The following is a 24,955-nucleotide window of genomic DNA, read 5'->3' on the forward strand; positions in this document are numbered from 1 at the left end:
GGAGTGGTGAGAGAGGGCATCCCTGTCTTGTGCCAGTTTTCAAAGGGAATGCTTCCAGTTTTTGCCCATTCAGTATGATATTGGCTGTGGGTTTGTCATAGATAGCTCTTATTATTTTGAGATACGTTTCATCAATACCTAATCTATTGAGAGTTTTTAGCATGAAGGGTTGTTGAATTTTGTCAAAGGCCTTTTCTGCGTCTATTGAGATAATCGTGTGGTTTTTGTCTTTGGTTCTGTTTATATGCTGGATTACGTTTATTGTTTTGCATATGTTGAACCAGCCTTGCATCCCAGGGATAAAGCCCACTTGATCATGGTGGATAAGCTTTTTGATGTGCTCCTGGATTCGGTTAGCCAGTATTTTATTGAGGATTTTTGCATCAATGTTCATCAGGGATATTGGTCTAAAATTCTCTTTTTTGGTTGTGTCTCTGCCCGGCTTTGGTATCAGGATGATGCTGGCCTCATAAAATGAATTAGGGAGGATTCCCTCTTTTTCTGTTGATTGGAATAGTTTCAGAAGGAATGATACCAGCTCCTCCTTGTACCTCTGGTAGAATTCAGCTGTGAATCCGTCTGGTCCTGGACTTTTTTTAGTTGGTAGACTATTAATTATTGCCTCAGTTTCAGAGCCTGTTATTGGTCTATTCAGGGATTCAACTTTTTTCTGGTTTAGTCTTGGGAGGGTGTATGTGTCCAGGAATTTATCCATTTCTTCTAGATTTTCTAGTTTATTTGCGTAGAGGTGTTTATAGTATTCTCTGATGGTAGTTTGTATTTCTGTGGGATCTGTGGTGATATCCCCTTTGTCATTTTTTATTGCGTCTATTTGATTCTTCTCTCTTTTCTTCTTTATTAGTCTTGCTAGCAGTCTATCAATTTTGTTGATCTTTTCAAAAAACCAGCTCCTGGATTCATTGATTTTTTGAAGGGTTTTTTGTGTCTCTCTCTCCTTCAGTTCTGCTCTGATCTTAGTTATTTCTTGCCTTCTGCTAGCTTTTGAATGTGTTTGCTCTTGCTTCTCTAGTTCTTTTAATTGTGATGTTGGGGTGTCAATTTTAGATCTTTCCTGCTTTTTCTTGTGGGCATTTAGTGCTATAAATTTCCCTCTACACACTGCTTTAAATGTGTCCCAGAGATTCTGGTATGTTGTGTCTTTGTTCTTATTGGTTTCAAAGAACATCTTTATTTCTGCCTGCATTTCATCATGTACCCAGTAGTCATTCAGGAGCAGGTTGTTCAGTTTCCATGTAGTTGAGCGGTTTTGAGTGAGTTTCTTAATCTTGAGTTCTAGTTTGATTGCACTGTGGTCTGAGAGACAGTTTGTTATAATTTCTATTCTTTTACATTTGCTGAGGAGTGCTTTACTTCCAACTATGTGGTCAGTTTTGGAATAAGTGCGATATGGTGCTGAGAAGCATGTATATTCTGTTGATTTGGGGTGGAGGGGACACAGATCTTTTACGGCTGAATATTTGGTTGTATGTGGGGAGTGAGAGAATGATATTTAGATTTCTGATATCATGACTAAGTAGACAGATAATGAGACCATTCATCAAGACAAAATGTTGGGTGAGAACCAGGGGCATGGGGCAAAGGTGATGAGTTGGGTGTGCCTGTGAATATCTAAGTTGATATATGAATTTAGAGCTTAGGAGAGAAATCTAGACTAGAAATATAGATCTGGGGCTGTCACGTGGTTAAATCTAATGATCTAATGTCATTGGGGACTGAGTAAGAAGGACAGGTTGTACTCTTAAGTATAGAGTCCTGGTGCCCATAATTGAAGGAACAAGCACAGGGAGAGGTGCCCCTGATGGGGACTGAACAGAATAGCTTTCTATATAGTAGCGAGACCATGAAAAACAGAAGATAAGAGTGGGTGAGCATTTAAGAAGGCAGGTTAGCAGTGGCACATACTTCAGAGAAGTCAAGAGCAGTAAGAACTGAAATCCACCCACTTCATTTTGACTAAAGATCACTGGCAACACCTGGCACAGCCTCAATGCTGGTGTTGGACTAGGCGCTGGCAGGGGATGCAGGATGCATTAGTTTCCTGAGGCAGCTGTGACAAATTACCACAAATTTGGTGGCTTAAAACAACAGAAGTTTATTCTCTCACACTTCTAGAGGCCAGAAGTTTAAAATCAGGGTATCAGCAGGGTTGGTTCTTGGCTGGAGGCTCTGAGGGAGAATCCATTCCTTGCCTCTCTTCCAGCTTCTGGTGCTGGAATTTGGGCTTGTCTTTAGAAAGAGCCCATTTGCAGGAGCCCAGACTGGGAGCAGCAGGTGGGCAGGATGGAGGGAAAAGAGGAGGGTGGGTGACTTTAAAACTTAAGCTTCATTAACTTTCTGGTAAATCCACGAATGAACAAGAATATATGTTGCCAAGTGGGTGGGTGGGTGGAGTATTGATTTAGACGTAGAAATATGCAACTAATGAAGTAAAGTTTGGGCTAATCAAAAGAGTTGATAGGCAGAAACAAAGGGGACAGATTTTTGTGCCAATAATTTTTGGTGTTCCTTGCTTGTGGAAGCATCACTCTAATCTCTGCCTTCATCTGCACCTTACCTCCTCTTATCTATCTCTATGTTTTCCCCTCCTTTCATAAGGACACCTTCATATTATTTCATCTCTACATTTTTAATTACATTTGCAAAGATATTTTTCCACATGTGGTCACATTCACAGGATCTGGGTGCCATGTCTTTTTTTGGGGGGAGTGCACAATTCAACCCACTGCACATGGTAAGGAATGAATAGGCTGAAATGAGTAGGGATGATGAGCATAAACCCACCTTTCAAAAAGTATGAATCAGAAGAATAGAGGGAAAGATTCAACTACAGCCAGAGGGGATGTCAGGTCCAGGAAGAATGTCTTCAAGATCAGAGATACTTGGAAAAGCACTGGAGCAGATGCAGTTTTTAGGGTGCCTGAAGTGTATATAATTAGAAGGGCCCTCTTTATTTATTAATTTTTGAGACAAAGTCTCTCTCACCCAGGCTGGAGTGCAGTGGTGCTATCATGGCTCATTGCAGCCTTGACCTCCTGGGCTCAAGTGATCCTCCCATCTCAACCTCTTGAGTAGCTGGGACCACTGGCTAATTTATGGTAGATTCTTATGTAGAAATCCTTCCCAGTTGCAGCCCAGCTTCCCCTCCTCACCTCAAATACTTCAATTCCCCGCAACTCTAAGCATTTGTGGGAGCCCAGACTGGGAACAGCAGGTGGGCAAGACAGAGGGAAAAGGAGAGAGTGGTTGACTCTTAACCACTCTTAACTTAAGCTTCAATAACTTCATGGTAAATCAATGAATGAGCAAGGATATATGTTGCCAGGCAGGTGGGTGAATAGAGTATTGACTGAGAGGTAGAAATATACAACGAATGCAGTGAAGTTCCTGGGCTCTTCAAAGGAGCTGATAACAGAAAAAAGGAGAAAGATTGCTCATGGACAAGGAGGAGGGACACCTTTTCTCTTGAGGCAGGTAGGAAGGGGGAAATATGGGCCACTGATGAGTTTGGTATGGGAATGGACAGGAAGGTGAGATATTGTTTGATGGCTTCAATTGAGTGAAATATAAAGCAAAGGCATCTAATCAGAATGAAGGGGTAGGATTTTGAGGAGGAATGAGAAATTTGAAGATGCTCTGAGGAAAATGGAGATGACAAAATATGGTTAGAGAACAGTGCCTATGCAACTAGAGGGAGTAGAAAACCATTGCCTTTGGCACAGTTGGTGTGTGAAGCTAAGGTCACTTTGCCTTTGGGTCAAAGTCATGGACCTGCTTGGTGACTTCCTGTGATGGATAGCTGTGATCAGGACTCTGTAGACTTCAGATTTAGAGAGAACTGCATCCAGATTCGATTTCTGCAACTAATTAACTGAAGACCACTTGGCAAGTCCCTTACCATCTTTGAAGCTTGGCCTTTTCATCAGGTAAAAAGGAGATATTATCCTCCTTGTAGGTCCTGTTTTAAATTCATTCTTCCACAAACCAACATTCTAAGTGGCCAGCACAATAGCTGACACACAAGAGGCCTGCAGTCAACATGAGCTCCCCTTCCCACGTTTACCCTTCTGCTCACTACTCACCACCCCCTGTTCTTATTAATGGTCTAAGTCCAGTTGCTTAGTTGGCTCCAGGAGTTTCCAGGGTTTAAAGGGGCTTGCAGGATAAAGGTGGTTTCACTATGAATTAGTGCATTTTAAATGAGTGCTTCTAATCACGTTTTTGTGATTCTAATGAGTAAGCCAGTTCTTTGGGTGATGAGGAGTGATACCCTGGTTGCTGAAAGCTGGATGCTCTTTTGGCTAGGCGATTTGAATTAAATAATAATATGTTCTTCCTCAGAAGTGACTTAGACACTTCTTGGTAGAATTCAGTATCTTTCCTTCAACAGGTTAATGTTCACATAAATTTCCGTTCTTATGCCACGTGGCCATGGGCATCAGTTAGGCAGATTCAGTGTCTGGTGAGGGCCTACTTCCTGCTTCCTGGTGATTCTTTCTGCTTGCCCCAGGATCACTGATGTGAGCCATAATGACTACTTGGCATAGACTACACATAAGTCTTGTAAATGTCTGTATAGTTTTCTCATTTAAATGAACATGTCACAATGCTCTTGGGAACAACTTTCCATTAACCTGAGCACAGCAGACAGCCTGAGACAGTGGTGCTCACTGAATGAAATTTGCTTCTGCTTTGGAGGTCTGATTTTTATTAGAGGCACGACCTGGTTGTTACCAGCTCTGCAGGCCACGTTTGATTTGTCATTCATGTTTACTGAATTCCCTGATAGCTGTGCAGATGAAGAAACCACTTAAAATTTAGAATAAAAATAAAAATAATAGCAACTAACACTGGGTGCTTAGCCCAGGTATCAGGCATTGTGGAAGCCCTTTACTGTTAGCTCATCATAATCCTATCAAGTAGGTACAGTATTTATTCCCCACTTTGTTGATAAGGAAACTGGAAATTGAAGAGGCTAAGTAAATTGCCCAAGCTGTACAGTATCTTAGTCAGTTTGGGCAGCTGTCACTAGCTACCATAGATTGAGTGGCATATTAACAACAGAAATTTATTTTTTACAGTTCTAGAGGCTGGGAAGTCCAAAATCAAAGTGCTGGCAGATTCAGTGTCTGGTGAGGGTCTGCTTCCTGCCTCCTGGTTCATAGAGGCTGTGTCCTCACATGGCAGAAGGGATGAGGGAGGTATCCAGGGTATCTTTTCTAAGGGTACTAGTCCTATTCGTGAGGGCTCCACCCTAATGACCTAATCACCCCCAAATGTTTCTCCTCCTAATACCATCAACTTGAGGGTTATGTCTCTGCATATGAATTTTGGGTGCAGACACATTCAGTCTGTTGCACATAGCTAGGAAGTGGTAGAGCTGGAATTTGAACCCAGGCAACCTAATTCCAGAATCCAATTTCTTAATTATTGGGCTATACTGATGATACTTTTTGTATTGGTACAAGTATAGCTGAAGTTTGTAACTGAAAATGAGATATAATTTGGTAAAGAACAGTCAGTTCAACAGATGATTCATGTTTAGATGGCTCAGTACAGGGATTAAAACTCAAATGTCTACATACTGCCCCAGAGAAAAACTGCCCAGATGTAGTCACATTGGCTGGTGACTGTAGTGGTGAACTGGAGGATACATGCTTATTGTGAAGGGAGCAACTATGTATAAACATGTCGGAAGTTTTGTTTTGTTTTTGTTTTTGTCAAAAGAAGCTGGAAAACTGGATTTTAATGTGAAACTTCCAATTTTAAAAATCGTCTTCCTGTTAATAACCGTGCTTTATCCATTAATGGTTCAATTATAGTCCTGTATAGTATAGGCTGGGTTTTCCTACAGTAACCAACAACCTCCAATGCTCAGTAGCTTAAAACAATTAAAGGTTACTTCTTGCTGATGCCACTTGCCCAAAAGTGGTTGACAGGAACCTCAGCTCTTAGAACGTCTTGGAGACTCAAGCTGAGGTAGGCTTTATCTGGACACATTTTTACATAATAACTGGAATAGTGCAAGGGGAACATGAGACTCAGACACTGACCCTTAAATCTTCTTATAGAAGTGACACAGATCAATCACTTAGACTTATATTTCATTGGCCAAAGTTAGTTAATGACCACACCTAACTTCAAAGGGGGTGGAGAAGCGCAGGCCTTCTGTGGGCTGAAAGAAGCAAAATGTTTTTGAGTATCCCGACCAACTACCACAGCTCCATATACTCTGATTTTTAAGGCAGAAATGTCAGATTTTTACCCCCAAGTTAGATTCCAATTTGCAGAGATTTCAAATAGTTGATTTTAAAAAAATTGTTTTGTTCTTGAATGATTAAATTTGACTGCTCTGAAAAATTCATATTTTGCTTCATTTGAACTAGTGCCACTTATTTAAGTATTATCATCTTTTAGCTGATTAGGAAATCATATGCAGGAACAGTGAAATAATTTTTAGCTGAAGTGATGATTTATAGATGAATATTTATTCCAAAAAGCACTACTCATATATTTTAAATATTTGTTTATGTTATCCACTATCTTGTGTAACTTGTCTCATTAACTACACCATAAGGTAAGAATCTTATGTTATTAATTTATACTCTGTAGTGTCTGGCAGTATAGAAATTGTTATTTAATAGATGTTAATAAATTTTATTGATATATCTGTCAATTAGTAGTTAATAAATCACTATAATTAGAGATCATGACTTCAGATGATGTCATAGAAGTTGGAAACACTTCAGGCAATTTTTTAGAAGTTGCTTATTGTTGGGCCGGGCGTGGTGGCTCACGCTTGTAATCCTGGCACTTTGGGAGGCCAAGGCGGGCAGATCACGAGGTCAGGAGATCAAGACCATCCTGGCTAACACAGTGAAACCCTGTCTCTACTAAAAATACGAAAAATTAGCTGGGCGTGGTGGCGGGCACCTGTAGTCCCAGCTACTCAGGAGGCTGAGGCAGGAAAATGGTGTGAACCCAGGAGGCAGAGCTTGCAATGAGCTGAGATTGCGCCACTGCACTCCAGCCTGGGAGACAGAGCTAGACTCTGTCTCAAAAAAAAAAAAAAGTTGCTTACTGTTGATTATGATGGGATATGAAAGCCAAAATTCAGTAGCCCCTCAATTTCAAAGGCATTTCTGGCTTGTTCCTTATGAATCACAAGGCAAGATTTTTCAAATATTTTTCTGTGATGTTTTCACATGCTTTATTTTGCTATAACATTTGGATGAATTGTGACTTAAAAAAAATTATGAAGCAACTATCAGTGCTCAGGGAGGTATTCAATTGCCCGAGATCTTGCAAGGCCTTAAACACTCTTCAAAACAAGCCCCTCCTAGCTCCTAAGCCCACGCCCTTACTGGATGACCAGATAGAGAGTGATTCTCATTCTCATGAAATGCAGAGTGCTCAGGGACATGAATGTGTGAGGACAGAGTTTGGCCCAGGAGCAGTGTTTCTATAATTTAATAGTGGTATTACTCCCCTTGGAGAACGTTGCATGAACACAAGTTACTCATTGATTGAATCTCGACCATGCAAGTGTGTTTCCAAAATCAATCACTCTTAAGTTGTTCCACATGTACTTGTAAATATTAATTTAATGGCCTGCGTAACTGGGCTTTTGTTGTTGTTTTCTATCTGCCGATACTTAAGGTAGAGGAAGTTGTAATGTAGTGTTAAGATTCTGAGTCAGATAACTTGGGTTTTAAAACCATTACCAACACTATATACTAGCGGTGTAATATTGGCAAATCATTTACTCAGTAATGTTTAGATTCCTTATTTATAAAATAGAGTTAAAGGTATCACCTACATCATAAAATTGCTCTGAAGATTAAATGAAATAATGTGTACAATATTCATGGCATAATGCCAGGTACATGCTAAGCATTCAATAAAAATCAGCAATTATTAATATTGTATTACTATCTTTATAAAATCATATAATTAGGATTAAAGGATCTCAAAAGTCATTGGATTAAGCTACTCATCCAATAATTTAATCCCTCCTACAATTTTTCCACCAAGAGATCTCCTAGACTATGATTGAATACTTAGATAACTCTGACTTTCCAAACTTTCTCATATTGAACCAAATTATGCTTAAACCTGTAGCTTTCAACATTTGGAAATACACAGAACAAAAGTAGACCCTTTCCTCATGATAGCTCTTTGTGAATTTGAAAATATCTCTAATCATAAGCTATTCTCTAAACTTCCTTGAAACTTACTACCTCTCCCTGAAATTTTCACTTGATCTTTCTCTTTCCCTTCAACACCAAAATGTTGGAAAGAATAGTGTATAAATAATTGTCTCAACTTCCTCTAGTTTCATTTCTCCTTCAACAGCTTGGATATAGAGTCTGATTCAACAACTCTCCAAGCTGAAGCATGAGGGCTACCCAGGAGTCAAAATAAGATGAAAAACAGAGAGAAATAATAACATTGGCCGTCTTTTATTGAATCCTTTATAGTGTTTGAATCATTATACTAAGAATTTTACATATATTTTCTCACTGAATCATCACTAGGCCCTATGTGAAGTATATATTGGTATTATTATCTCTATTATACTGTTGAGGAAAACGAGTCTCTGAGAGTTTGAATTTTTCAACATCCTGCAGCTCAAAAGGGTGGTGAGTGGATCCAGGTTTATATGTGGGTGTTTTCTTCCTCCAAAGTCCCTGAACTTAAACACCAGGTTTATAAATAAAGTTAGATGAATATGGGAAGGAAGGAAGAGATAAACCATCAAATCAGTTGATATTATTGTCGTTTACACATTATGTAAAATATATGCTTAAGAAATAAAAAAGAAATATAAGACATGACCTTTTTTCTCAGATAAGGAAGCTTATAATCTAGCAAATACACACACATATGTACACATGAAAAATGACAAGAGAAGGAAGGATAGCAGTATAAACACATATTTTATATGAGACATCTCTCCTTTTAATTCTTTTTTATATTAAAAAATTGTTTATAAATATATAGATATAATGACAGAGGTGGAGATACATAGGCATAGGTACAGCTAATGATAAAGACAAGGGGATGTAAAGATATAGATAAAGACTATAGACAGATATTGATATAGGGATATAGATATTTAGAGATAGAAGTAAAAACAGAAAAAAAAGATATTTAAAGTAAAACTATGAACCAGAAGGTTATACATCAAATTTAGGACAGTGGTTGTTTTGGGGAGGAAATGAGAGAATAGGACAAGTGTAGGGCTGGGGAGAGAGGAAACATCTGGAATGTTCTGTTTATTTTATATACATAAAAATACCTGCACTGGGCAGTGTGGTACATGTCTGTAATCCCAGCACTTTGGAAGGCCAAGGCAGGAGGATCACTTGAGCCCAGGAATTCAAGACCAGCCTGGGCAACATAGGGAGTCCCTGTCTTTACATCAAATTTTAAAAAGCTGGGTGTTGGGGCACAGGCCTGTGACTCAACCTCCCAGGCTCAAGTGATCCCAGCTACTTGGGAGGCTGAGGTGGGAGGATCACTTGAGCCCAGGAGGTTGAGGCTGCAGTGAGCCACAATCCCACTATTGCACTCCAACCTGGGCAACAGAGTGAGATCTTGTCTCGAAAAAAAAAAAAAAGACAGAAATCTGAATAAAAATATAAATAGAAAAGAGAGGGGTATGGAGGGACAGCTTCAAATCTTAATATTAATATTTTCAGCCTTGCATTAGAATCATATAAATGATACTATCCTGTAAGACATTATATTATTTAGATTTATAAAATTATGTAATCATAAAAGAGAGCCAAACTGTAAATTTGAGGATTACATCACAACTAAGCTTCCTGAAATGAAGGGAGCTCCCCCTCCCCTGGCTTTGGGCACCACTGACCGCCATGCTTCTGTTGGCAGGCAGTGGGCTGCGATCGGCAACTGGGAAGCAATGCCAAGGAGGATAACTGTGGAGTCTGTGCCGGCGACGGCTCCACCTGCAGGCTTGTACGGGGACAATCGAAGTCACACGTTTCTCCTGAAAAAAGTAGGTTTTAAACCCAATACGTTATTACCATCATACAAGATGTATTTTAGACCGTTTATTGCTAGAATAACATTTTCTGAATGTTAAGCTTTTTTAGTTGGAAGTAGCTTTTGTACCAATTTTCTAAAAGTGAAATTTCTTCCAAAAAGTATGTATCAAACTTTTGTTCCCATTATATCTTCGAAGAGGACCTGTTTCTTTGAGCCTTTGCCAATGCAGGGTATTACTGTTTTAAAAAATATATATTTGCCAGTTTTTCAGGTAAATCGTGAAATAATAATTTATTTGTCTTCCTTTGACTGCTAACAAGGTAGAAAATATTGTCATGTATCTATTGACCATTTATACTTTTTAATTTCTCAGTTAGCTATTGAAGCCATTTATCAATTTTCCTATTTGGATGTAGATCTTTTCCTCATTGTTGAGAGCTTTTAATAGATCACCAGTACTGACATTTTTTCTGTCATACCTATTTCAAATATGGTTCCAGTTTGTTAATTGACTTTCAATTTTGTGTAATTAGAGTTTCTAAGTTTCTAAGTATTATGTATTTGGAAATTTCCGTCTTTTCCTTTTAATAATATCTGTCCTTTGAAACATCCTTTAGTTTGGGGAATCAGTAAACTTTTTCTGTAAAGGGATAGATAGTAAATATTTTAGGCTTTGCTGGCCATATAGTCTCAACTACTCAATACAGCTGTTGCAGTGTAAAAGCACACACAGACACCTGTGAATAGATCAGCACGGCTACATTCCAGTGAAACTTTATTTACAAATATAGCCTGAAGGCTGACTTTGGCCCTTAGGTTTGTTAACCGCTCCTTTAAAGGAAACAAAAATTATTCATGTATGTTTTCTGGCAGTACTTTTATGGTTTTGTTTTTCTTTATAATAATTCTTTCTGAATACCCCCTTGTTGGTGGTATTCAGTTATAAATGTAGGTGAGTTCAGCCAAAGATTTGATTTTAAATCTTTTATTCATTTGAATTTAGTTTGATGTAACTTGTAAAGTCGGCATCTTACTTATTTTCCCAAATGCGGAAAGCATTACAGGAGGGGTGGAGGGTTTTTCAGGCAGAGGAAACACAAAGTTCATGGTGTGACACTGGAGAAGGGCCTGGGTTTTTTGAGGAACTCCTAATATGTTGTTCTGGCCTGACTGTACATTGAATAGGATAGAAGATAAGACAGAATGGCATTTGGAGTCAAAGCCTTCATTATTGTGTTTTATTTTTCAGATTAAGTGGAGCCATCAAAGCAATTTAGGCAGTGGAGTGATATGGTTAGGTTAGTGTTTTAGTAAAATAATTCTGGTGGCGTATGGAGGCTGGATTACCTGTCAGATGAGCTTGGAAGCAGGGAGTCCAAATAGGAAGTGTCTTTCAAACTATTCAAGAGTGTTTAAAATCATGAGGCCTTGATCTAGGGTAGCGTGGCAGGAAACGTAGAGGAAGGAACAGGTGGAGGATCTTTAGCATGTAGAATGAACAGAGTTTGGTAATTCCTTGAATGACAGCTATAAGAGAAAAGAAGCAGCTAGAATGGCCCAAATTTTCCATCTTGTGCAGCTGGGTGGACATGTTTGCTATTCATTTGGGTAAGGAATTCATGAAGAGGAGACACATATCAAAGGTGAGACTCCACCTCCCTGAATTTTATTCTCTCCAAAATTTTCACCCCATAAGTATCCAATGCCTAAGTTTCTTTCTGATGCCTGCAAACAGATGTTGATTATGTTTTGTTTGTGATTGGAGGGTTTATCTGAAACATGGCTAGTTTATCATGGCTGATAGCAAAACCCCTTGTTGGTGGTATTCAGTTATAAATGTAGGTGAGTTCATCCAAAGAGAGTATGTAGAATATAAGAGGAAGCCAATAATTGCATCGTGAGGAAAAGCTGAAGTCAAAGCATTTAGCCCGGGAAGAAGTTTAAGGGAATCCAGCTGAGAAGGAATGAATAGAGTAAGTAGGTAAATGCAGAACTTAGCAAGAGCAGTACCATGGACCCCAAAGGAATAAGTAATTTCAAAAATGAGATGGGGGGTGGCCAGCAATGTTGAATGCTTTTATGAGTTCAACTGGAATAAGGGCCCAAAAGTTTGTCTTTGGCAATTTGAAGGTCATTTGTGATGTGAACAAGAGTGATTTTGATGAACTTCAGGCTGAAATCAAAGCTTGATTGCAATGGATTGATAAGTGAAGAGAATGTATAGAGGGAAGGATTTGCTCAGGACAAGAGGAGGGGAACAGACCAACACCCTGTCAACAACTGGATAGCTCTACAGGGTTAGTTGGAGAACGCTGTGAGGTGTTCCAGCCTATTGTCTTTATTTGGCTCTTCATTAGGAGATAGAGTTGGCCACTAGGAGTGAGGGCTCAGAGACTTGAGCCTGTTACCATGAAGGAAAGAAGAAGGAACCATCAACAACAGTACAAAGATAGAGGAGTAGCTGTAAGGGCCTAGCAGATATTGGAAACCATGAATTCATGGAGGTTCCAATTTTTGGACTTCATGAAGGAGGTGGCTTTGAATGGTGGTATACCAATAAGGAATGTATTCTACTGGAAATCACAGAAAACAACTTAGAAACATTGGAGTTTATAAATCTTTTCTAACAAAAAGCCTGGAGTAGGCAGCTAAGGCTGGGGATGCTGTTTTACTGTGTCTTTCAGGAACCAGGCACCTTTCTCTCTTCCTCACATCCTTAGAGGGTGGCTTTTGCCTAAGTGGCTGCAAAGTCATTATTGGACATTGAGATGTTACATCCACATCCCAGATAATAAGGAAGAACATAGTGTGAAAAGCATTTTTTTAAATACTGTGTTCTTTATCCAGGAAAGGATATTCTCCCCAGGGAATTTTGCTCCGTTGACCAGAATTATGGTGTGTAACACCCTGGCTTCCAAGGAGGCAGGAAACCAAGTAGTTAGCATTCTATCCATTCTGCTATTACTAATATTGATCAAATGCTTTATAATTCCCAAAGTTCTCTTCAGACTTATCATTTAATTCTATGAGCATTCTTACATTATAATTTGGATAATGTCCTGCCTATTTTACAGATGAGGAAACTAAGGATGAGAAATGTTAAGAAACATCTCCCATAATTAATTATGGAAGGAAATATTGGGAAGTGGTTAAGAAATTGGGGTCTGGAGCCAGCCTTCCAGGGTTAAGTCCTGGGTCTGTTGCTTATGAGCTGTGCAGAGTTATTTAAGTTATTTCACTTCCATGGGTATCTTGGATCTCTAATTTTAAACTGGGAAAAACAACAGTACTGCCTTTGTAGAGCTGTTGTCAGGATTTAAAAGATCATCCCATGTTGAGAACTCCAAATAGCATAGTAACTAGAGAGTACTCAGTAAATGCTAGCTGCGTTTTTGTTAAAAATATTACTCATTGGGATACTAAAGGATGTCACACTGATACGGGAGGGGGGGCAGGAAATTGAAGGGTGGGGTCCCTGGCTAGGGCTCTGCCCTTGGGCCTGTGCCCACTGGCCTGGGTGAGGACAGGGACTCTGTTTTCACACCCAAATGTTGCATTTTCCAAGACCGCTCTGGCCTGCCATGCCCCCCATTCTGCGTCTATAAAAACCCCAAGACCCTAGCAGTCACACACACAAGTGACTGTTGAGAGGAACACACTGGCAGAAGAACACACAGACGCCGACAGGCCATTGACAGTGGAATGACACAGACACGCAGGGGGAAATTTGGCCGAGGGCGGATGGACGAGATCGCAGCTGCTAACCGACCTGACTCCAGGGGAAGACCACCTTCCCACTCCATCCCCCTTCTGCCTCCCCATCCCCCTTTTGCCTTCCCATCCATCTACTGAGAGCTACCTCTACCATTCAATAAAACCTTGCACTCATTCTCCAAGCCCATGGTACTGGAAAAAATGGATTACACATGGGCTTGGAGAATGAGTGCAAAGGTTTATTGAATGGTGGAGGTAGCTCTCAGCAGATGGATGGGGAGGCAGAAGGAGGATGGAGTGGCAAGGGATACAGAAAGCCCTGCGATACAGAAAGCCCTCTGTCCTTGAGATAAGGCAGAGGTTCTAACTGAGCTGATTAACACAAGCCACCTGTGGACAGCTAAGCTGAAAGAGCACACTGTAACACACGCTGGAACTTTGGGAGCTGTAAACACTCAACTCTAGATGCTGCCTTGGGGTTGGAGCCCCAAGCTCCCCATAACCTGCCCGTCTGCATGCTCCGCCTGGGGGCTTGAGCTGCTGGGCACGGAAGAAGCGAGCCACTCCTCCTGTTGCATGTCCTGAGAGGAGGGATAAGGGAACTTTGCCCCTTTCAATACCTCTTACATACTTTAAGTGTAAATGTGGGTATTTGTAAACATATTTGAAAGTCAACAGTCAGTCCGTCTGGGGATTGATTTTAAGAGAGCTACTGCTTGGTATGGAGGAAAACGTTGAAAGTGTGAAAACAGAGTGATTGTAGGACAAACCAAAGTTTTAGGACTCAGATCAGTGAACACAGTTTGAAGAGACAGGCTATACTGAGAAGTGTTCATCCAGGAAGGCATGTGGATGAGCGGAGTAAGGGAGAAAGACAATAGCCAGATCGGGGTGTAATGGAAGTACGTAGAGTTAGTGTTGCCTTTAGAAAGTTTGGAAATCTCATCAGAAAATACCTCGTTTTCTCAGGGTCCAAGAAAGATTAGAACTTGAGATAATTCTAACTGAACCAGGGTAAATGCCAAATGAAATTGTGCCAAAGGGCAGTCTTATTTGGAGAAGTGTGCAGAAGAGGTACTGAAATGCAAGGTAGTTCATTATTCTCTCTCTCTCTGTCTCTTGATTTTCAGCTTTTGGATTACATATGCTTTTGAGAATCTATTGAAAGTTATGCATTTTCTTTCCAGGATAATGCATGTGTATTTAGAAGCCCCACATTTGCCATTCTGATTTTTTGTGGGGTTCTCAGACTCCTGATGCCTGTTTAGGACATTCCAAGTTAAGAACCCCTAAAATGTCCTTTTTTTTTTTAATCAATTCTATGTAGAAAGGGGAACTGGAGGGCACAGATCCTTCAGTGCAGGGCATGAGTGACATGGTATAAGCCAGGAACATCCCACAGGATGCTGGCATATTATCAGGTTCCGTATGCATGTGATTGAGCTAAGGCTAAAGGTAGCAAAGATTCCTGCCTGCGTGAAAACACAGTCCTTCACCATCTTGATTCTAATTATGGCCCCATCATGTCTGTTACAGCTCTGACACTGACCAGCTGAAGCTGTTTTTGGCTGGGATTTTTCCCTAGGCCATATGGAAGCACTTCCCTATAATCATGCTTTGTGTGAAAGAAATGTGGGAATTGAAGCCATGTCTCCCCCTGAGTGTGCATCACTGGAGCCTGCAGAATCCACACAGCTCCTACATCCACACCTTGCCAAGAATCCATTCCAATCTTCCCTGGGACTCACCCTGAGTCAGGACATGGCAATGAGATGCTGTTGGCACAGCCCTGCACTGGAGAAAGTGCACAAGGCTGCACACAGGATATCATTTCCATCACGCAGTGAGGCAGACACAAGGTGTAAGAGCCTGGAGCCAAAACCTTTGCTATGAAAAAAATCAGAAATTTATCCAGATACAACACACAGATTTCCTGTTCAGAGGGAGGAGGACAGAGACGGAACTGACAACCAACATAAACAGCTTTGGATGTTGGAAAAGGAAACTAGAGGCCACTCAGGTATTAAAGAGAGAAAGCTCTAAAAACAACAACAAACATATCTGTTTAAAGAGTCTTGACTTGGCATTTAGAAACTTAGTTGTATTTCCAGGTTTATTCCTTATTTTGGTCTTGTCCACATCAGGGCACATATGTGTGAGGGAAATAAACAAGATCGGCTTGTCTATTCTAAGCTTTTTGTCCATTTTTACATGGTGGCAGCCAAGCCTATTGATACAGTGGTACCTAAGGCCAACTGGGAACACCAGCATTTTGCTGAAGTTTTGACAGTATGAAGATAAACACACACTCTTCTAATGCTTTCCTTGACACAAATAGAATCCTGGGCTAGGTGGATCGTGGGGCTGCCTCACAGGGTAATTCTTAAGATTTTTTCCCTTCATCCACTGTTCATTTCTCCTTTGACTGTCACTCCCAAAAACCATTTACAAATTTAACCTACTCCATAACAAGGAAGATTGTATAGGATATAAAGGGTCTGCTAACATGGTAACATGGATTGGTTTTCATTCTCCTGTCTTCCCACATCATCTCTTTCTACGTCCACATTCGTCTTTCTAGGGTGAGATTCTGGTTGGTCATACTCTTCTATCAGAATTGTGGCTGAGAAAGGAATATTCAAACCAAAGACCCTTTTCCTTTTAATGGAATTAAAAGTTGCCCCCTCAGGCCGGGCGCGGTGGCTCACGCTTGTAATCCCAGCACTTTGGGAGGCTGAGGCGGGCGGATCACGAGGTCAGGAGATCGAGACCATGGTGAAACCCCGTCTCTACTAAAGATACAAAAAATTAGCCGGGTGTGGTGGCGGGCGCCTGTAGTCCCATCTACTTGGAGAGGCTGAGGCAGGAGAATGGCATGAACCCGGGAGGCGGAGCTTGCAGTGAGCCGAGATTGCACCACTGCACTCCAGCCTGGGCGACAGAGCGAGACTCCTTCTCAAAAAAAAAAAAAAAAAGTTGCCACCTCCTCCATTTAATTCAGCAAGGGAAAGTGTGGCCTGGAAGGAAGACCCTGTGACTAGAAATATAGACTCCTGGGTTCTAGTCCTTGCCTAGCTCTTTTGCACGTTTTTGTTTGTCTTCTGGCCCTGTGCATGAAGAGAGATAATGGAAAAATAGCATGTAGACTGTGTTGCGAAGGAATGTCATAGACTGTATTTTACATGGAGAAGCAGACAGACTGTGAACTCCCTGGCCTCTTCATGAATCGCCTTACACCTATGATAAAATCCACATCCCTCTCCAAAGCCTTTAAAGCCTGTATCATCTGGCCCCTGTGTTACATCATGTGCTGCCATCTGCTCCTCATTCCCTAATCTCCAGTTACACTGGCTTTCTGGGAGATTCCAGAATGTCAGGTGCCCATTCCCCCCATGGGCCTTTGCACCAACCCATCCCCGAACCTGGAACATGTGTCTCCCAGCTCTTCAATGTAGTTACCTCTTTCTCAACCTTGAGCACAAGTGTAGCCTCCTCAGAGAGGCTTTCTTTGACCACTCTATGTAAAGTAGGCCCTTCTCTTTTCTGTTTAGTTCTTGCTTAGCCTTTAGGGAAAGAAGTGGTTATTTCATTTATTTGTTTAATTTGCCTCTCCCACTAGTAAGCTTTATAAGAGCAGGCACCATGTCTATGGTGTTCACCATTTTATTCCTAGTGCTAGTGCAGTACTGAACACATCATAGGAGCTCAGTTAATGTTGAACAAATGAATACATGGCCTTCGCTGGAGATGATTCTGCTTCCTGTTATGATTTCAGTGGGATAAATGATATTGTGCAATAGAACTGGACTGGAAGCCAAAGACTGGGGTAATAACCTCAGTTTGGCCTCTAACTATCTTCTTAGGCAAGATGCTTCACTTACTGGGACCTCAACTTTTTCATCTGCACAGTGAGCATGGACAATTTATAAGACCTCTTCTAGCTCTGAAAATCTGTTAAGTGTATGTGTAATTTGTTCGTTGTTTTAAAAAAAAATAGATCTTAGGATTGAATGGAGTTTAGAGAAACAAGTCCCAGGAACTTATATGAAGCAATTTTCCAAACTTTTAATGAAAGGCTTGACAGTGATGGCTTGTCTTTATTCTTAAAGGGCCCAGGAAATTTTAGATACACCACAAGAATGGGTTGGTGTGAAGTTTCCTCTTATCTCCCATGAACTGCTACTTGGTTGCCTTTTAACATGTTATTGTCACAACCTGCAAGAGGGAGGTTTAGTTTTTGCACTGACCCCCTCATTGGTATGTGAGCTCCTCAAGAACCTCATGCACCTGGCCCAGTACCTGGCACCCAGTGTGTTTCCAGTAAAGGTGCGTTGACTTGACCTACACAGAATTGAAGAGCCCACTTAGACCAGCAACCCTATGGTAGCAGTCCTTGAGGAATGTGAATTAAAATCAGAAGCAGCTTATTGGTAGCCAAGCACTGCAACACCCGGGGTCATCCAGGAGACCTGACACCTGCTAACCAGCTGAGAGCACTGGGATTATTAGTAAAAATACTTATTGGTAAAATAATAATAATAGTGGCCCCCAGAGTTTGTATGCTTACACTGTGCTATGTATTTGTCATGTATGACATTATTTATTCTTAACATAGCCCTGAAAGGTAGGTACTACTATACCCTCCCCATTTAACAAATGGAGAAATAGGCTCAGTGAAATTAAGCACCTTGGTCAAGATCTCACAACTGGTGAGTGGTCAAGATGGTTCTGACCTCAGAGTTCATGTGCTTAACCACCCTCCCAAAGTGTCTTCCAAGGACAGCTAGATGAGCATGAGGCGAGAGGTGCACCGAGGCTAAGAGTGATGGGACAGGGAACAAAGATAGCACAGAAATGGAGCCAGAGGGGAGCGAAGGCTGCCTCAACCAACCTACCCCTTGTTTCCCCTTGGCAGAGCCCAGCCAGCTCCATGGTTCCTAACCCAGGGTGCACATCAGGAGCACTTGGGGAACTTGTCCCAGGTTCTAATCCTCAGGCCCCACCCTAGAATTTTGAGGGGTAAATCTGGGCAATTGTAGGTTGCCAAACTTCCCAGGTGGCCACTGGTGCATGCCTTTGGCCAACGCCTCTGCTTTTCAGTGTCTGATGCCCCTCTACAGAGTCGGAAGGCAGATGACTGTTTTATCCTCACCAGCCTCCTGATTTCTTAGAGGCAGTATAAAGGGCAGAAAATGAGAGTTACACTATGATGCTCGAGAACATCTGGACAGATATTTGTTATTAGATGCTGTGTGACATAGTCCCATCTCCTGCATGCTGTTCCAAAGCTAGCCCTGCCAATGAGCACAGAAGCATACATTATTAGTCAGTCTGCCTGTTACCATGGTCTTTTGAGGTAAAGGCAATTTAGGCCAGTAAATAAACATACCTCAGGTTGGGAGCAGATGTTTCTGTATAGGAGCTAAGGGCTGAAGAGACTCATTTGCAGATTCAGCAATCAGAGACTTTAGTAATGTGGCCTAACACCTCAAGGCATGCGAGTCAGTTTTCAGTTTGCAGCCGATTGTTCTTCACAAGGCAAAGCTCTGCTGTGTTCCTCCCTTCCTTTGTAAAAAATTTGCTGTTAATTTCCTACATTTGCTTTTCTACTTTTGCTTACTGGCATACTGCATTTTTCTCACCCCCGTTTGCAAAGTAGTGTATAGACAGTCCTCCAGCTGCAGAATCAGTGTTGCTACCCATTGACTTTTCCTTTTTTCGCCTTCCAAAATCCCCCACTGCTCCTACAGAATGACAGATGAGCTTGAAGCAAACCTTACTATCCTACTTTTGAAAAATTGTGCAGACCCTGTTCTTCACATTGCCGGAGTGCAATGGTGTAATCTCAGTTCACTGCAGCCTCCACCTCCTGGGTTCAAGTGATTCTCCTGCCTCAGCCTCCACCTCCTGGGTTCAAGTGATTCTCCTGCCTCAGCCTCCTGAATAGCTGGGATTACAGTCACGCGCCACCATGCCCGGCTAATTTTGTATTTTTAATAGAGATGGAGTTTCACCATGTTGGTCAGGCTGGTCTTGAACTCCTGACCTCAGGTGATCCACTTGCATCAGTCTCCCAAAGTGCTGGGATTACAGGCGTGAGCCACCATGCCCTGCCTCGGTAACTCTTTTTAGTCTAAGTGATGACAGATAGTTATGGGTGTGTGAGGGAATTAACAAACACTTTTTTTTTTCAGTTTACAAAATGTTTTCACAACATTATCTGATTTTTAAAAATGCATTCCTTAAAAATAAAACCTATTTTTTTGCAATTTTCTATAGGGTTCAAATTATTAGCCTTAGCATATATTTAAAAACTTTTCTTATTTTTTTAAAAAACTACTTTATGTCTTGGGAATGGTGTGTGTGTGTGTGTGTGTGTGTTTGTGTGTGAATCTAAATAGCAGAAGGAGAAAATAAATGCAGGTTCTAGAAATGTAACATGATAAATACTCGACAGAAAATTTTGTTCAGAAAAAAAAACCCAACCAACTAAAAAAACACACACCAAAAAAATAAAAAAATAAACAAAACAAAAATAGAAAAGTGGGGGTGAGGTTGTCAAAGTGAGAGTCACTAAGACATCCTTTTCCTTGTTTTACCTTGAAATGTATGTATTTAGGTTGATGTAGTTCTGGTTGAACTTTATAGTGAAAATAAATGATCTGATATAAATTACAGTGCTTCTGGGCTGAAACTGATGTTTATTGATTAGTTAATATTGTGTGGACAATTTATTTCCTGTACCTCTTGCTACTTAGCAAAGCTGTGATATCCAGCAGGAAATGAGACATAGAAAAAATATGATGGAACAGCTGGACTTGAGCATTTATGTGTGGGAGGGAAAGTCAGTGAATCTTAGGTCAGTCCAGTGATTGCAAAATCAAACAAGTGAAACCCATAAAATGAAACTGTGTGATGAGTGAATTTGAGTTTATACAGCATCACTTGGTCTCATAGTAGAAGGATTTAAAGGTGTAGTTTTGGGTCCTTACCCTGGTTCTAATACTTAGCAAAACTGTGATCTTGGGCAAGTCACTTTAACCTTGTAAAATTTAATTGTCTCAATTGTAGAAATGAGTTTTCATTAGAATGAATGAGGTAATTTATCTCAAGTTCCTTAGCATGTTGCCTGGTGGCAGAGTAAGTGCTCAACATGGTTTTAATAATAACTTATACTTACCCAACCCCTAATTGGCACCAGGTTCTTTTCTAAGCCCTTTGCATATATTACCTCATTGAACACTCATAACAACCCCTTGAAACAGGTATTCCTATTATCCTCATTTCACAGATGGAACTTAGGCACAGAGAGGGTAAATAACTTGCCCAAGGTCACACAGCAAATGGCGGTGCTGGTATTCCAACTCAGGTTGTCTGGCTCCAGAATCTGTGATCATAACCACTATACCATATTGCCTCTCTCAGTAGTTTATAGAGTAAAAATAATGCAAATGGCATTTAAAGAGTGACAAGAAGGAGCTCTGGTACATGGCACAGTGAGTAGCAGTATCAAGAATCTCTTACCACCAAATTTCAATGAGACAGTTTTGGAATAATTCCAAACAATGAATGTGATCAGCAGGAACCAGTTACCACCATCAACAACAAATCTAGGTGTCCCAGACATGAGCCTACTGTTAGCAACACCATAGGATGGGATGGAGAGGAAGCCTTTTCTCTCCATCTTATATGTTTTCTTTTTTAAATTAGACATGGTCGCCTAGGCTGAATGCAATAGTGTAATCATGGCTCACTGCAGCCTCAACCTCCTGGGTTCAAGGGATCCTCCTGCCTCAGCCTCTTAAGTAGCTGGCACTACAGGCATGTATGACCACACCTGGCTAATTTTTAAATTTTTGGTTGAGACAAGGTCTCATTATGTTGTCCAGGCTGATCTCAAACTGCTAACCTCAAGTGATCTCTTATATTAACCTCCCAAAGTCCTGGGATTAAAGGCATGAGCCACCACACCCAGCCACCATCCAATATGTTTTCAATAATTGGCTTATAGACCATTAGAAAGCATAAGATTTCAAAGCAGGCTTAGAATCAGACCTGCTTGGCAATGCCATCTGCATTCTTCTGATAGAAGGTTTCAGGCAGTCTATGCTGAGCTTGTGCTGAACCACAAGCAGCAGTCTGCTCTTTCTTACTGTATTTAGAATTGCTTCCTCTCTTTATTGTCGCCTCCAGCCCCAGGTCTACCTCCAGACCGAGGGGGGCCTTTACCAGGAGGCCATTTGTCTGCGATTTATGAATGGCCCATTCTGAAGGGCAAGATAAAGAAAGCGTGGGTAATAGTCTTTGTATCAGTACAAGTAGAATTTCAAGCAAAAATACAAAATGAGTACTTTGTTGATAATCAAAAAACAGTTTAAAGAATTTGTGAACCAAATGCCATTACATCAAAATATGTAAAGAAAAATCCCCTGTAGTTAATATAAGATGAAACTGAAATCAGTGAAACTTCTGAGAGACTTTAATACATTGAAGTGAGTGAAAATTACATAAAGAATCTGTGCAATATAATTACTAATGTTACATTAATAGGTAACAGAGCATTGCATGGTGAGGAAATATACCTTCTTTTCAAACATTTATGCACCATAATACAAAAACTGATTCTGTGCAAGCCTCCAAGGAAGATTAGAAAAAAAAAACCCAAGTAAAACACAAACCATCAGAAGAGACCTCGCCCTGCAGCTGCACCCATCCATTCCCTGCTTCTTCCTGCTACAGAGGCACAAATGTCTGTCTTCCTTTCCAAGACTAATTAATCCCTCCATCTGTGTTCTGCATTCCAGCTCCTCTGTGTCCTCAGAGGACTCACTCCACCCATCATCCCTTCTCTTTCCTTTATCTTCTTTCACTCTCTCTTTCCTATCAGTGTTAATATGACCAGCGGCTCTCTTCCCATCTTAAATAAGAGTATAATTTTAAAAATGTCTATGTATTTACATGTATATACATATGTGTGTATATACGTATGTGTTTATTTACATGTATGTTTATATATGTGTATGTATATGGGTGTATAATATTTATATATAAAAATATTTTTAAATTTTATATATATATAGAACACTCTTTTAAACATAATCACATCTCCAGCAACCACCCTAATCTTTCACCTACTCTTTACTGCCAAGTCTTGAGAAAACTGTTTACACTTGCTGTCTCTAATTTTTCATCATCATGTATGCCTCAGATCACAGCTTCCTGTGCCAGCTACTTGATTGAAACTTCTTTGGCAAAGCACATTAACAGTCTCTTTACTGCTCATCCAAAAGGCCTTTTTAAGCCCTCATCTGCAGAGCACTTGGTACTCCTGGCTCCTGCCTCCTTAAAATCCTCTGCCTCACAGAATTCTCACTTCATTTCTGGTCAGACCTGGAACTGGGCTGTCTCTTGCAGGACAGTGAAGAAATGCTGAAAAGTTTGTGACTATGGACCAGTCCTCTCTTTCTGCCCTTTATGACTTGAGTTCTCCCTCTCTATATCCTGCACCTGTGCTGCTCAAAATGTGGCTCACAGTCCAGCAGTATCAGCATCACCTGGGAGGCTGGTGGTCGGGCACATTCTTGGGCTCCACCCTAAACTGCTGGACCTGAATTTCTATGGGTGGAGCAGGTGTCTGTGTTTTAACAAGTTTTCTAGATGATTCATGTTTAGGTAAAATGTTTGGGAAGTACTGCCTTATCAGCATATCACAGAGACTTCTACAAATGTATCAAACTTTAGTGGAGGGTTGCAGAAATGAAAGGGAATTCCAGTTTAGGAGATGATCCTTATAGGATGCTCCTTGTTCCTAGCTTTGCCTAGGTGCTCTGCAGTGTGCTTTCTCTCCAAGAGTTATATAGTAGGCAGCTCCACCCAGAAGAACATTTTCCTCAAGTTTGAGCCTTTTTGGCTAAAATCAACTGCAAGGGCGTTTGATTTGCAAGGTTTCACTAAAGTGTGTAATTATCAATGGGACAGTGGTTGGAATATACACATATACACACACACACACCCCTAGACAAATGCTTCCCCAAGATACCACAGCCTACATCCACAAAGATTTTGCAAGAGAGGCCAACCAATCTGCCCAAATAGGTTTTCTTCAGTTCAGTAAAGCTTTCTAATTTATATGCATTTTCAAAACAATTTTTATTACATATATAATATGCTATATATTTGTTGTAAAAAAATCCAGAATATCCAGGCAAGGAAATTGACAAACACGTCATGTATTCAATCACACTGCCAAGAGATTACACCTGTTATCATATTAGTGTGTATCCTTCCTGGGGTGAGGTGAAGTGGTTGAGGATGCATAATATGTATTGATAATTTATATTGTAAAATTAAGACGTACATAAAGTTTTATAAAACTTATAAAAACTTCAAATGGCACAGAAGGATATAAAATGGAAAGTAAAAGTCACCCTCTACCATCCACAAGCTCCTAACCAGTTCCACTTTTTAGAGGTCTAAACAGTATGAACGGTTGCGTCTATTAAGATATTTCTGATGGATGTGTATGTGTGCACCTTTCCATACAAACATGTATGCTTTTGAGAAGTATACAGAATTGATCATTAGGTATAAATTCTTTTACAATTTCTTTTTATTCACTGAGTTTTTTTTGCCTATCAGTTCTCATGATTTGGCTTGTTTTTTTGTTTTTGAGATGGAGTCTTGCTCTGTCGCCCAGGCTGGTGTTCAGTGGTATGGTCTCGGCTCATTGCAACCCCCGCCTCCCGGGTTCAAGCAATTCTCGTGCTTCAACCTCCTGAGTAGTTGGGATTGTAGGTGCCAGCCACCATGCCTGGATAATTTTTGTATTTTTTAGTAGAGACAGGGTCTCACCATGTTGGCCAGGCTGGTCTTGAACTCCTGACCTCAAGTGATCACCCGCCTCAGCCTCTTAAAGTGCTGGGATTACAGGCGTGAGCCACTGCACCCAGTTGGCTTGTTTTTTAACTGGTGATGTAAGAGGACATTACATAATTTATTTAACCAGACTCATATCAATGAGCATTTAGATTTTCTCTCAGTGTTACAACAACTTTGTACTTTTGTGCAAGCATGTCTTTATGTGCTTTTAGTTCTCAAAGATACTGTAATTTCTCTTCTCTCTTCATAATCTTCTTGACATTTTGATTTTTCTGTGAACTAGTTTTTCAAGTGTCTGATCAATTTTCCTGCTAATCTGTGTTTTTTTCTT

The 24,955-nt window shown here is 40.6% G+C and overlaps 1 protein-coding gene across 2 annotated transcripts in view; it reads left to right on the top strand.

The window, feature by feature from the left end:
* The window catches only part of ADAMTSL3 (ADAMTS like 3), a 385,342-nt gene that overhangs the window by 170,653 nt on the left and 189,734 nt on the right, over positions 1 to 24,955 (top strand). For both annotated transcript variants that reach the window (XM_055277435.2, XM_055277434.2), the window contains exon 7: positions 9,916 to 10,042. In XM_055277435.2, coding sequence (XP_055133410.2) covers positions 9,916 to 10,042 — 127 coding nt within the window. The remainder of the gene's footprint in view (positions 1 to 9,915; positions 10,043 to 24,955) is intronic.

The sequence above is a fragment of the Symphalangus syndactylus genome, chromosome 5 (genome assembly GCF_028878055.3).
Source record: "Symphalangus syndactylus isolate Jambi chromosome 5, NHGRI_mSymSyn1-v2.1_pri, whole genome shotgun sequence".
NCBI classification, from domain to species: domain Eukaryota; kingdom Metazoa; phylum Chordata; class Mammalia; order Primates; family Hylobatidae; genus Symphalangus; species Symphalangus syndactylus.